Below are 15,406 nucleotides of genomic sequence, written 5' to 3' on the forward strand. Positions count from 1 at the left end.
CCAGTAAGCATTCCTACAGGTTATTCAGAGCATTTTATTGATGCTGAAACTATTCAAGTGTAATTTCCATTCACATCAGTATTCAGCATTTTAGTAGGGATCAAATGATTCCATTAAAGCAGATTCAGGTCAGGCATCCAGACAGATTCCTGCTATTTATTACAATGAGAAACAAAGTTGCTGATGCAGATGTGTTTAACGATTCAGGAGAGCGATTCTGAATCATTAATCAAATGGTTCCTCTCATTTCTGAGCCCCGTGGAGGCATGGGGCAGATGTTTAGGGAGATAATAAGGAGGGGTTCAGTATGTTATTGGTTGTGCTCCAGCTGAGCCTCGTGGGACTGCATGTTTACGCACTCTGCCAGAATTTTGATTTGGCACGGCGCTGCAACCATTGTAGCTGTGCTAACTCCACTAGATTTCTACAGAGCACATCTGTGTTCCTTGTCTCTTTCATGACATTCCTGTTTTTCAGGATTCCTTTGGAGTGGTTGGGGTATAGATAATGTGGCTGCGAGCCTTGATGGTCTCTGCCAATCTCCAAACAATGTACAGTTGGAGTGTGGTGACAAATAATGGTTCTTCACTTGAAGATTCACACTAGAGAAGTCACATGAGGCACTTCAATTGGCTACTGTTGCATCTTCAAATCAGTGTAAAACAATAACAAGGAGGAATCTAAAGACTTGCTCTTTTCAAGCTTCAAAAAGAACTCAAAAGCATCATAAAAGTATGATTAAAGCAGTACAGTATGACACAAGTCAAGTCTTCTGAAGTTGCAGTAGCTTTGTGTGGGTATTGTTAACTGGATCACTGAGTCAGTAAGTTGAACCAGTGAGATTTTTTTTTTTTTGGTAAATTAGACCCATTAATTCATTAAAAGAATGATTTGTTCACAAATCCGACATCTCATGAATTTTCAATGGCTAACTTCTTAAATTTCTGTCTGTCTCACACACAAAGCCGTTGTAATAGCTTCGGAAGTCTTGGAATATAATGTGTGAGTTGTGTGTACCATTTTTTAATGGAATTTAATGGTGATTTTGTATCCATTTTGAAGCTTGAATGCTTAATGTAATAGTCCACCCAAAAACTGAAAATGCTGTCATCATTTGTTCGCCTTCATGTCGTTCCCAAACATTACTATATTTCTTCTGTGGAACATAAAAGATGATGTTCTGAAGAATGATGGTAATCAAACAGTTTTAGGTCCCATTGACTTCCATTGTTTTGTTTTTTGTACATACTGTGGAAGTTAATGGGAATCAAAACTGTTTGGTTACCAACGTTCTTCAAAATATCTTTTTGTATGTTTGCAACATCGTGAGCAGGACAGAATTTTTTTTTTAGAAAAACAGTATTGGAAAAATAGTAGTTCCAGTTGTGTTCTGCAGAAGAAAAAAAGTCAAATGGGTGACTAAATGGTGACTGAATTTTCCAAAATCTCATTTTTTGATGAACTCTTCCTTTAAATAGACCAACAATAGTACCTCTAGAGATCAAGTGTCTCTCTCTCTCACTCGTGCACATAAACATAAATAACCCATTTAGCATGCTCGTGATTGTGGCTACATACTTTGCTTATTGGATTTACAATGGTGGATCAAGGGCTAGCTTTCTGTTACACATGTTATGAAAAACAATGTGTAAAAGGGAAACACTTGGAGCTCGGCCAGCGAAGCATATAGAGAAAGGATCATACACTATCCAGCACGCAGCAGTGGGTCTCATACAGTAGACTGGTCAGATTGTGTGCACTGTTAACACTTCAGCTGTAAAACCCATTCAGCCAACGCCGCTGGAGCAGAGGTGCTTTACTGAGACTAATCTTACTGGTGTCAGGCAGGTCAATCTGCTGCAATCAGTTCGTTTTTTTGCTGATGTTTGATTTGGATTGTTAGCATTGAAAGTTTTCTCTCCAAATGTCAGTGCAGTGCTTTCGTAATGTGAGCGCCGAGAGCGTTTCGGCTTGACCTGCTGTTAGTCTGTAATAAGATTTGGTAGTGTCAGTGAGCTCATGAAAACAGTTGAGCCCTACAGAGAGTCTGAATGGCTGACTCGCTCGTGTTGGAAGTCAGTTTGCACGATGGCTTACGGTGGTACTTGAAGATTAGAACATAGGCTGTGTGAACAGCGTGTCCTGGACATGGACTAAGGCAAACTTTCATTGCCTTGACATCGGCTCTTAAGGGTACCGGGGTCCATAGACTTTCCTCGCTGTCTCAGTGCACAGCCATTCAAGATGAAACCTCTGCAATTCTCACAGGGGTAAATTAAAACTTGGACAAGATTCACATTTAAATTCCAACCTGGTTGTGTGTTAATATGTGCACATTTATTTATTAAAATTTTTTTTTTTTTTTTTATCACAGTGCAAGGATATACAAACTGAAAATGACATTCTTCACTCAGTTTGTGCCCTAGTAAATTGTTTTGCATTTCTCAAATGATTTATTTTTTATTTATTCTGAATTTAAATTGTTTAATGTGAATAAACAATAATGATTTTGCAAGACATATAATATATATAATATTGTGTCTGAGCAAAACCTCAACAAAAAGTTGTTTTACAACCAACGTACATTCAATCATCCCATAAATTACAGTATATATTATAGGATATTTGAAGACAGCTAACAGTGCTTGCTCTATAGTGTGTTAGGGTGATTTATTTTGAGTGAAGAACTGTGGAAGTATGACTAAGTCTTGGTTAGACTATGTATCAATTTCATTTAAATACTAAAAAAAAATATTTTTACAGCACAAGAGGAAACTTACAGAGGCAGTAGAGATAAATTTAATGAAGTTACACAATAAGGACCTTTACATCCCATTGCCTGCCTTCAGCTATGAATACAGCCCAGCTGTTAATATGTTTGACATTTTCACAGCTCACATTGTGCAGTTAAATCAGGTCTGTGAAATTCCCCTTCCCCCTACATCTGAACACTTGCCTGTCAAAGAAGAGCGTTGATGTAACACCCACCTGTCTCCCAGTATTATACTTGTAGCACATTTATTTCAAAAGCCTGATTTATGAAGCCTCTTCATACTGCGCAACTTATCTGAATTCCATACCGGTTGACAGCTGAGTATATATTAATCACCTGCTGATGTTCAGGGTCTCTTTTATCCTACAAGCCCCAATAGCCGAACAGATTAATGAAAATGAGGCCAGCGACGTTATTGCGTTACATTAGCAGGCATCTCATGCTCACCCACATCTCGACTTAATTTCAGTCTTCCTTCATAAAATCTTGTTTACGTGGACGCATCCTTCTCAGGCATGTTTTTATGTGTTTTAAGGTTTAACTACAAAAAAAGTTAAGTTTCCAGCAAGTTAAATGGTTGCATCTAACATGAAAATGACAGATTTTACTGAAAGTTGTTTCATTCCTGATGTTTTTTTTTATAAACTGACCAAGAACAGTCATACTACCATTTAACTTTGTTTTTCTTAGTGTATTACCCTAGAATCTGTCTTATTAACCATGAAAGGTATGTTGTACGCTTTTCCATGGGGGATTTGGAGAAACAGAGCCAGACTTTGGTTCAGAAGTGTTTTGCCAGTTCTTGCCTTGCCTTGCGATACTGATACTGTCATATTTTGTAATTTATCATTTACTTTACAGTCCACAAAACACAGAAGGGAATGAAAATAAGACTGGACATGCATGTTGTCTCTTGTTAGCGCAGAATGATTAATAGTGCCCCATTGTGCTTTGTGATTTCTTGCATGAGATCCCTGCGGTGGCAGTCTTGCCCGGAACAAATGATAAAAATAAGAGAGAAACATGGAGTGTATCCTAAGCCACTGGACTGATACCAACACATCAAAATCAAATTAGCAAGGCCTAGTTGTGCTGGGTACACAGAGGACCGCAGAGGCCGTTTCTTGAAGAGGAAGAGTTCTCTTCTGCCCGCGAGTGTTACTGAAGACTGCAGTAACTCACTTTGACAGGGGGACTTGGAGCAACTCTCTCTGGTTTATTAGCTTACAGCAGGTGTTCTGATAGCCTTAATGTAAGCTGATTGCTAGCAACACCGTGTATGATTCATTCAGTGGCACCCATCGGGAGGTTAAGATCTTCTAAACTACATGTTCGACCGGACCTGGCCCAACGCTGCTGAAGGCAACGAAGGGTGTGTGTTTAGTACATTGTTTCTTATGATGGTCAAAAAAACTAAAATAATCATTTTGCAGTACATTGTGGGATGTGTGATTGCACACTGTGAGTACATCTGCATTTGTTTAGCAGATGTATGGAGGATACGATGGAAATCATGCTCCCTGCGAGGTGATTCTGGTGAGCTCAACCCAGAATGCCCCGATCTTTCTGTTTACTCGAAAGCCTGACACTCGGTCGAGAGAAGGTAGCCTCACGGTTTGTGTGAGTGATTTATTTTTAATGAGAAATTCCTAATTCCTTGTGGGCCCTTAGAATATCGTATAGATTTAGTGTCAGTTGGATGGTGAGAGTGCGGGTGTTGCGTACACTAGTTAGGCTTACTCTAATAATCTGCTCCAAGGCTGATGTAGGCCCAGTGATAATCCATATTTAAATGGTGCACTGATAGAACAGCAAGAATTCATTGGCCTCTCACTTACAGGAGAGAATAACAATAACCCTCTTACCATTGTATGGTTATTCTCTCTTTTACAATCGAAAATGGTTGATCTGCCTGGAAGGGAGAAAGAGGAAGTCAGTCAGAAAAAGGAAGTGAAAACAAGGAAGGAGAGAAAGATTGGAAGGGAAATGCAGAAATGGGAGAAATAAAGGAAAGATTAGAGGAAAATGACGTTGGAACAATAGCAAAGAAGTTAAGAAAGAAAGAAATGAACTACAAAGAAAATATGGGAAGAAATATGTAGAATGAAGAGAACGTGAGAAAGAAAATGTAAGGAAAGAATGAAGAAAGAGTAAGAAAGAAAACAGAAGAAAGGCAACTCTAGAGGAAAAGAAACCAAGAATGTTGAAGAATGGAAATTAAATCTTAAAAGGAAAGATTGGAAGGAAATGAGTAAGAAAAGGAAAGGAATGAAAACATAAGGAATAAAAAAAAATATAAAGGAGCAATTGAGGAAAGCAAATTTAGTAGCAAGAGAAGGAGGAAAAAGGAAAGAGGGACAAGGAAAAAGAGAAATGAAATAATGGTTGGGGAAAGCCAATTTTGAACAAAGTTTTAGAAAGGAAAGAATAGGAAAAAGAAAGATAAGAAGAAAGAAAGATGGAGGCAAGATGTGAGCAATAGATGGAAAGAAAGAAAGAGAAAATGATGGATGGATGGATGGATGGATGGAAGGAAGGAAGGCAGGTAAGAATGATGAAGGAATGAAGGAAGGAAGAGAGAAAAAAAAACTGATGGAAGGAGGAAGCAATAAAAAGAGAGAAACCAAAAAGAAAGAAAGAAAGAAAGGCAGGCAGGTAAGAATAATGAAATAAGGAAAGGAAGGTAAGAATGAAGAAGGAAAAGAAAGAAAGAAAGAAAGAAAGAAAGAAAGAAAGAAAGAAAGAAAGAAAGAAAGAAAGAAAGAAAGAAAGAGATGGAAGACATGTAAGAATGAAGAAGGAAAGAAGAAAGGAAGAGGATGGAAAAAAGGAAACTGGTGGAAGGAGGAAGAGATAAAAAGAGAGAAACCAAAAGGAAAGAAAGTTAGGAAGGAAGGCAGGTAAGAATGAAGAAGAATGAAAGAAAGAAAGGAAGATGATGGAAAAAGGAAAACCGGAGGAAGGAGGAAGGGATAAAAAGAAAGAAATAATGAAGAGGATGGATAAAAAAGTAAACTGAAAGAATGAGGAAGCGATAAAAATAAATAAAGAAAAAGAGAAAAAAAGAGGGAGAGAAACTAAATAGGAAGGAAGGAAGACAGGAAGGAAAGAAGGAGGAGAAAGTTATGAAGATAGGAAAGAAATGAATGATAGAAAGGAGAGAGAGAGAGAGTGAGGGAAAGAAAAGAAGGCTGTAAGAAAGAAAGCACGAGGAAGGAAAGAAGAAACAAAAGAGGCAGAGAGTGCTCTGATCCAGGCTAATGAATCTCTCTGATAGCAGCAGCTTGTTTCATCTGTCTTTTTTCCATACTAATCCTCGTGATGTCAGGCTATTGATGAAATAGAGACAAACTCAAATTGAATTCTCAGAAATAGCTGGGGTTTGTCTATAAGCTGCCTTTCTTCCGCGCTTCCATAGCCACTGTTTCATTACTGTAAATTAGTTAGCCTGGCCGGTCGCCAGCGCCGCCTCATCCTGGGGCTCAGAGCCTCTCCTCCAGCCATCGAGAAGACATGAACGCATGTCTGAAGCATGCTTTTAATTGAGCCCTGCTCACAGTACAGTAGCTGTCAGGTGGCAGTGAAGAACAGTAATGAGGCAACTCTCTCCTAAATCAAAGCAACTTCCAAAACAAGCTAACTGTAATGGCAAAACTTCCAGCAGTACTTTAGCAGTGATCTCTGCCCCGGCACAGTTGTTCAACAGTGAGAAACATCAATGCTCGACAGCCGTTCTGTAGAGAGCTGTTATTTCCTCGGAGTATTTTAGAAATAGTTCTGAGTCTGACTATACAAACCATTTCTATAGTAGCGAGCAGAAAAAAAATAGGTTGCGACAAGAGAGCCTGTCAAAACGCAGTGCATATAAAACACTCACTGTAAGTGGTCTGTTGACTTCAGCATGCTTGTGCAACATATGGTGTCCTCATTTAGGTGAGATTGCGTTTCTGGGGATGGCGTGGTGTATGGATGTTCATCTGGGCTGGTTAACCAGATGGTTTGATTGCCGCAAGGAGTGATGTGTGAGTGATTGCGGCCCTGAGCAAGACACTGATCCTCAGTTGCTGCAGGGGGTTTGTCTCTATAATTAGTGCACTTTGAGTGACTAACAATGAAAGCTTTTGCTAAATGAATACTTCTTTTTCAGTTTTGTAGGGATTTTCTTTTCACTCATGTTTGAGAGCGATTCAAGTCCAGTTAACAGAATTGTAGCTTGTCAGACCTAAAGATTTAGTTTGTTTGAGTTTCAAACTTCAAAATAATGAAAATCTGTTTTTCCTTTTAGTTTGAATGACTGATTTTAATACAGATTGTTTTTAACAATATATTAGAATACAAGTACAATAATTTAAATACAATCATTTAATTTAAAAGAATACAAGAATACAAACATAATAGGTTTGCACATTATATAATTGAATATTATTGTTTTGTTGTTGTTAATGATAATAATAATAATAATAACCAAAATAATAATAATATATTCATAATATGCATTGTTTGTATTTATGTAGTTTAATGATGATTTAAAAACATAAATCTATTTTGAATTGTAATTATTACAATTATAAAAATTGCATATAAAGTACAAATACTATTATTTTATGTTTCCCCTGTAATTACTAAGACTGATACTGAAACAGATCATTTGTTTAAAAGAATATTTAATTTCATTTCTGAGACTTACTGACACAATGCGTAAATGATCATTCAACTACAAGAACACAAATATAATATGCATTATGAATATGCAGTGATGATGTTGATTATTATTGTTATTATTATTGTTATTAAAGATAATTTAAATGCAGAAACAAAACCATTAATTAATTGTAATTATTACAATTCTGAAAATTTTATATAAAAATACAATTATTATTGTTGTTGTTGTTGTTATTTATGCCAATATATTTATTTAAAGTTGATTAACAGTTTCAGAAATGTATTTTCATTCTTGTGTTGGGTTATGTCTAATGTAAAGCCACACATTTCTCTCTGAGAATGAATGGATATTATTTAAAAAGTTGAATAATAATCCAAACAACAGATTTAAAAAAAAAAAGAAAAAAGAATACTGCATATGAAAAGAATACCATTATCATTGGATGCTTTTGCAAATGTAATTAATTTTCAAATGAACACTTAATCAAAAAATATGTATTCTCTGGCAAAAAAAATTATATATATATATATATATATATACACACACACACATACATTAATATATAACTTTTTTTTTTGGAGGGGACACTAAAAATCTTGGCAAGGCAAGTAAAAACTGAGGGGAAAAAATGAGCTCAAGAAGCTTTCTTTTTATCCTTTATGTTCTATCACTCTGTCTCTTTCACGCACACATTCCCTGTATCTCCGGTCGATCCGGCTCACTCCTGATTTTTTCCTTTTTTTTGTCTCCTCTCCTTCTGTAGCCTTCAGCTCTGGCATCGATAGCATGCTGCATGATATGGTCAGCCTGCTGGGGACTGATAATGCAGGCTTACACACACACACACACACACACACACACCTGCACAAGAAAATGCACAATGCAATCTCTCAGGATGAGCCCTGGTCCTAATCTGTCTCCATAGCAACAGGGTCCGGGTAGGACTCCCCCGGTTGGCCTTGAGTATGCCGCTATAGGGATCCTGCCTCATGACCTAGAGCGAGCAAGGGATTGTGATTAGCTATCAGCATGATCATCAGATAAAAAAAATACAGCTAATTGCTTCTCAGAGAGCAAGTATTGAGCAACTGACATGGCTGCGATAAGCTTATAGAAGGAGAAGGAGACTCTAGCTGGGGGCCGATGTGACTCTCAGACCTCAAGCTGAGTGGTTTAAGTCTAGGTTAAGAAACAGAGTCATTGTACTTCTTAGTGTGCTACTGATGGAAAGAGGGAGGCTGTTTTATTTACTGAGCTCGAGCTGAGAATGATTTTCCTCTGCCTCATTGATTACAATTAGGAAATACCTTCAGACTAAATGCATTTCAATTTGGACTGTTTGTAATGGGTTATATATCAAACTCACAGCCCCTCTTCATATTTACTTTATATGAGGATTCGTATAACCATATTCATATACAGTGGTTTTTACATGGCGCTCCAAGGAACCCCAGAGAGTGCCATAGTATTTCCATATTATCATGTCAACCAGTATGGGTTTCTCAATGGCTAATTCCAGTATCTACTGTCTAAATGTCAAATAAGGTACACATACTAAATAATTTATAATAATAAAGCAATGGTATGTTAGATTAATGTACGCTACCATTCAAAAATGTAGGGTTAGTGCAATTTTATTTTTTAAGAAATGCATATTTTGGGCCAAATTACGAATATGAAGACATTTATAATGTTACAGAATATTTCTATTTCAACTAAATTGTCTTCTTTTGAACATTTTATTCATCAAATAATCTTGAAAAAAATCACAATTTCCACAAAAATATTAAGCAGCAGTTCCCAACATTGAAAGGAAATGCACCAAATCAGCATATTAGAATGATATTGAAGAATAATTAGTCTATTAGATATATTAGTATATAAAAATGTATTAAAATAGAAAACATTTATTTTAAATTGTAAGAATATTTCACAATATTATTGTTTTTATTTACAGCCTTGAAATAATTTTTTTTTACCGAAAAATAAATACTCATATTCAGCATCTTTCTTTCAAGATGCAGTAACATTAAAGTGACATTCAAATAAGCTGTGTTCTTTTGAACTGCTTATTATTCATCAGAGAATCCTGAAAAAGAATAAAATCAATATTTCCACAGAAATATTAAGCAGCACAACCTTAATAATAAAAATAAATGCACTAAGCATATTTATATCTATATTTGTATATTTAATTAAATTTGTATAGATGTGTCTTTCACTAGTTTAACTAGTAACAGAAAAAAATGTTAACAGTAATTATTAATTAATGGGGCATTCTTGGCCTAATGGTTAGAGAGATGGACTTTGTAACCTGAAGGTTGCGGGTTTGAGTCTCAGGTCCGGCAGGGATTGTAGGTGGGGGGGAGTGAATGTCCAAGGCACCCTTGAGCAAGGCACTCCCCGGGCGCCGCATCAATATGGCTGCCCCACTGCTCCGGATGTGTGTTCACAGAGTGTGTGTGTGTGTGTGTGTGTGTGTGTTCACTTCTCACTACTGTGTGTGTGCACTTGAATGGGTGAAATGCAGAGCACAAATTAAGTATGGGTCACCATACTTGGCAACACATCATGTCCTTTCCTTTCCTTTCCATTTAATTATGTATTGATCTCTAGTGTCTTTTTATATTTCATATAAACAGAAATTCATGGTAACACTTTATTTTAAGGTGCTCTTTGCACATGTTACATGTACTTACTATTATAATAGCAATAAATTATGCATAATTACATGCAGGTAACCCTAAACCAAACCCTAATCATAACCCTTACCATATAGTAAGTGCATGCAGATAATTAGTATTACTCAGTACTTAAATGTATAATTACACTGTAACAAGGACACCTTAAAAAAAAAGTATAACCAAATTCACTTATATGTTACAGGGTATAAGTGGGTTTTAGACACTATGCTGTGTCCAACAACACCTTGGTAACCATGGTAAAATCACCGTGACACGTCCTGTCATGCTTTAATATATATGTAACTGTACACAAGACGTCCATCACTTGTTGTTGTTTTGGTAATGTACAACACAAAAATGGGATGATATAACACTCCCCAGATGAGCCATTGTCCCTGTTGAGGTTAACGACTTAGAACAGGTGCGTGTCGGCTAATGAGGGGAGGGCTCTACACCTGTTTCACAATCAAACCCACTTCATGGTGTGTTGAAACCGTATAAAACAAGACAAACACCTCACAGCTGAAACTTCAGGATGAATGCTTAGTTTTCTAAAAATAATTAGAGTATTTTTTCTTCCAAAACCATCTGTTCATGATGTCCACAGATGTACTGGTGTCTTGCTGGTTTCTTGAATGAGAGATGCTAAGTCGTGAGCATGTCCCTGTTATAAATCTGTCGTTTTTAGCGAGGTTTGTGTTATTACCAGACATCTACTGCTGTGTTTGCCTGAGCTGTCCGCCACCACATGAGGAATAAATCTTATTAAACTAGTGAAAATGAGCCCAGTAATGTTTAATGAGCACACTTGCTGATGAAAAAAGCTATTTTATGTCTTTTAAAGATATTGCCTTATCTGCCCCCTCTCTCACTCTTTCTCTATTTCTCTCTTATACTGAAGAATCTTTCTCCTCTGGGCCTCTGAGAGAATTGTTAGGATAGATATTGATATAAGATAAAAGTCACTTAGTATTAAGTTATTTTCCTTACTTTTTTAGCATTGGTGTCATGAAATAAGGTTTTGCTCGAGAGGGGCATCTCTTTGCATCCAATGGCGTTCATCACTGTTGTGGTTGTGTGGTGAATGCGACACTTCAAAGCCTCACGTAATATGCATCCTTTAATCATTTTGGTAATGCTTTTGTAGTGCACATCCATAGGCATTGTGCTGAAAAGGCAGTAGATTTGTGACAGTAGTTCACACCTTTGGATTATTGGGATAAATCTCAGGTATTACAGGATTACATGGGATTATTGTCACACTGGATTATTAGTTCAGACACCACATAGTGTTTTGGTGTTACATGGCATTCCATTCAGTGTAAATATAGACCAAATTAGAAATATTTTATTATTGACTTTTCTTTGGGTAATCTTAAATTCATTTTGCAACATTTTAAAGCTATTGTTTTTTTCCCTGTTGTGTTTCAGCTTGGCGAGGACACCTTTAATCGGGCCAAGCTTCTTAATGTTGGCTACACGGAGGCTCTTAAAGATGCAGAATACGACTGCTTCATTTTCAGTGACGTGGACCTGATCCCTATGGATGACCGGAACCTGTACCACTGCTACGACCAACCCCGTCACTTTGCCATTGCCATGGACAAATTCGGCTTTAGGTAACATATTAAATATTGAGGGAACCACAAACTGCAGGAGTCTGTTGACACATTATATTTGATATAACATTTTATCTCACTTTTATAATTCTGGTCCCTTTTGATACATAAATAATCAGAAGCCTCATATAAAGGCTGAAAATGCAATAAAATGAAATCAGTGTCATGTTTTATATGAATTCAATATCCTTGTAGAATTGTGGCTTTGCCAGATTTTATTACAAATATGCTGGGCCGCATTTGTTGCTATTTACATACATATTAATAGATGCCATGTCTGTATTTGTCTTTATTTCTTTGCAGAGAACAGATTCAGTTAATCAAACAGCCAGAGCTTGAGGGCTGTCTGTCAAAACCTGTGCTTCTGATGTTTAATTGCTTTTTTCCACTAGAGAAGATATATGTCTTATGATGCTTTGTCATCTGGAGCTCTAGAATACAGCTGAATTATTATGTATCAAAAGTTCATTTGTTAGGTGCAGTGCCAGTCTAGACAGACCTGGAGCCTTGACAAGCATATGTATTCATTTTCTAAGGCAGACAAGTAGTTAGAGGAGACAGACTGGTTTTCTTCTAGTGTAATAGCTGGAGATATTAAAACACTGGTGAAGGTTCACCGTATTATGTTTTTTTTTTCTGTTTTTTTCCCAACTTGAAATTAATTTTGTCTGTCTTCTGTCGGCAAGCAGACAAGTTGGCCTTTGCTCCATGGTGTTTCATTTCCTGTCTTTGTGTGAGGGTCCAAAAGGACCAAGACAATCTTAACTCTCTGCCATCCTCAGGGAATTTGTTAAAATCAGCCTCTATCTTAAGACGTGAGCAGTGTTGGGAAATTAGTCCAAAAGATAATTGTTTACTAATCAGTTGGTATGTGTAAAACATTTAATGATTACTGTAATTAATGATTTACTGTAATATGATTAAAAAATTATTCTTAAAATTATTGACATTATCATTATTTGAAAAAAAGCTAATAAAAAAAATAAGCAACATAAACAAGAATAACATAATTTTTTTTATTAAATAATAATAAAAACTAGTATAAATTAATATGATGATGATGCTTATTTAAGTTTTTATTCTATTATATAATTATTATATATCTATTTTTATATTATTGTTATATATCTAATTTATTATATATATACTGTATGTATATATATTTATTTTTTTATTTTTTTTATATTACTAGTAGTAGTAAAGTACTTTGGACAAAAGCGTCTGCTAAATGACAAAAGTAAAAAAGTGAAGAGTGTAAAGACCATCGACTCTACCGTGCGACTCCACCGGGCAGGGACACCGGCAAGGGATAGTAGTATCGCTTTTTATTAAATTTTTTCATTGATATGTTTATTATTGAAATGTTGTTATATGCATGTGTCAATTTTATTTAATTTCTTTATTTTCTTAAATATGTGGGTAGATAGTATTTATAGAGTTGTAACTTTTTAGTTTTAGTTACTTTTTCTTATTTGTAAGTCGCTTTGGACAAAAGTGTCTGCTAAATGACAAAAGTAAAGTAAAATAAAAGTAAAGTAAAGTCTATATAGTAGTACTGTTCAAATTTTGGCACAGCACTAAGCAGGTGCTGTAGTAACCGTATATATGTGACCCTGGACCACAAAACCAGTCAAGGGTAAATTGTTTTTTGTCATTTTGCCAAATTTCTTTCCATTGATGTATGGTTTGTTAGGATAGGACAATATTTGGCTGAGATACAACTATTTCAAAATCTGGAATCTGAGGGTGCAAAAAAATCTAAATATTGAGAAAATCACCTTTAAAGTTGTCCAAATTAAGTTCTTAACAATGCATATTACTAATCAAAAATTAAGTTTTGATATATTTACTGTAGGAAATTTACAAAATATCTTCATGGAACATGATCTTTGCTTAATATCCTAATGATTTTTGGCATAAAAAAAAACATTTGACCCATACAATGTATTTTCAATAGCCGTATTTTAAAAAATATACCCCAGCAACTTAAGACTGGTTTTGTGGTCCAGGGTCACACACACACGCACACACATACATACATATATATATATATATATATATATATAGGCTACTGTATACGGTTACTACAGCACCTTCTTAGTTTTGCCAAATTTGAACAGTTCTTGAATTTTGGTTTTTATTTCTCTGTGGACGGCCAGACAATACGTTGTTAAACAAATGCCACTGACCTTCTCCAGAGTGTGAACTGCCTTTAACTGTCAGTGGGCTAATAATTCCGTTTCCTCTGTGAGTCATCTATTGGCGTGTGTCTTCAGTCTGAGGAGGCTTTAACGTTCCTGTATATAATAAGTGGAGCACCTTTAGAGAATTACACACTCTCAGACCGTGAGCGTGTGAAGAAACTTCAGCCATACTGTTTCTGTGAAGACTGCTGCTGTAGCAGATGGCCTCATTAATTTTAGCTTGTTGTCTTTTAATGTGTGGTTGCTGCGTGTATGAGTGCTTGTTTGTGGATGCGCGTTTGTGTGTGTGTGTGTGCGCGTTCATGTAGGTTTTTGCTGCTCTTTCTCCCTTATGTCGCACATTTGTTTGCGTGGGTGGATATGGTTGCTGTTATTGTGAACATACATCGCGGTAGCCCAAGGCGAACCCCGGGCGGCTACCCATGATGCACCTGCCAGCCCACAGCCCAGCGGGCCTCTTAAAAGAGGAGACAGAGAAACCATGTTTTCAACCGCTACAAGTGGACTCAATGCATTTCTAGACAGTATTCATCCAGTAGAGCATTTTTTGAAGGCTTCGAACACTTACTTGAGATGTAATCGCTCTGTGGTTTAAAGGACAAATATATGACTTAGTTCTGACAACCAACAAGGCCTTTTAATTCATCCTTTGACCTGCAATGGAGTATGTATATTTATATCAGCCTTTAATCCTGTAGACGATGATTCCTCAGATAATTCTCATCTGACAGTGGCCTCCTAAACCGTCTATGATGAGAAACGGATTCTACGGTTTATGGTGCACTTAAGCTTTTATAGGACGTTCTTTGAGTCGTGTAGCTCAACCGAGAGGCCTGAGGGGTGGCAACCAGGAGAAAAGTGATGAAAGAGAGTTTGGAGAAGGAGCAGATAGCATTTGAAAATGTTGGAACCCCTGTGGGAGGACTCTGTGACTCTCTAGAATCACTCATACGAGATACAATTTTGTTAAATTCAAATGCTTGAGTTGACTGACTAAAGGGCTCAGTTCAGAGAGGGCTTACAAAAAGGATATTTCACTGTAGACTTGAATCAAAAAGAAAATCTAATGGGAATCCAAAGCCCCCTACATTCCAAATGGACATAGGCAGGAAAAGACAATTTGAGGTAACATTACTGCATAAAATGTTATTGATGATTAAAGGGTATTGTAAAGCGTTTGTATTTAAACTGTGTCATCTCAATAAAAATGATTGGGGTCTGTTCCCTCTTGCAGGCTACCCTATGCAGGGTACTTTGGAGGGGTGTCCGGCCTTAGCAAAAAACAGTTCCTCAAAATCAATGGCTTCCCTAATGAGTACTGGGGCTGGGGAGGTGAAGATGACGACATTTACAACAGGTAAGACCATAAATATGCTGTCTTTCTATTTTATAAATGTCTAAACTGGGATAAAATGGAAGTAGGGTCAGATCTTTTCTTTTGTATTGTGATGTAGCTGAGTGTA

At 36.5% G+C, this 15,406-nt stretch overlaps 1 protein-coding gene across 1 annotated transcript in view; it reads left to right on the forward strand.

Moving 5' to 3' along the window:
• The window catches only part of LOC306846723 (beta-1,4-galactosyltransferase 2-like), a gene marked incomplete at its 3' end in the record, with an annotated part of 87,632 nt that overhangs the window by 51,743 nt on the left and 20,483 nt on the right, over positions 1 to 15,406 (forward strand). The window contains exons 3-4 of the mRNA XM_079380305.1: positions 11,552 to 11,739; positions 15,178 to 15,300. Of these exons, the coding sequence (XP_079236431.1) occupies positions 11,552 to 11,739; positions 15,178 to 15,300 (311 nt within the window). The remainder of the gene's footprint in view (positions 1 to 11,551; positions 11,740 to 15,177; positions 15,301 to 15,406) is intronic.

The sequence above is a fragment of the Barbus barbus genome (assembly GCF_936440315.1).
Source record: "Barbus barbus genome assembly, chromosome: 26".
In the NCBI taxonomy this organism is placed as follows: Eukaryota; Metazoa; Chordata; class Actinopteri; order Cypriniformes; family Cyprinidae; genus Barbus; species Barbus barbus.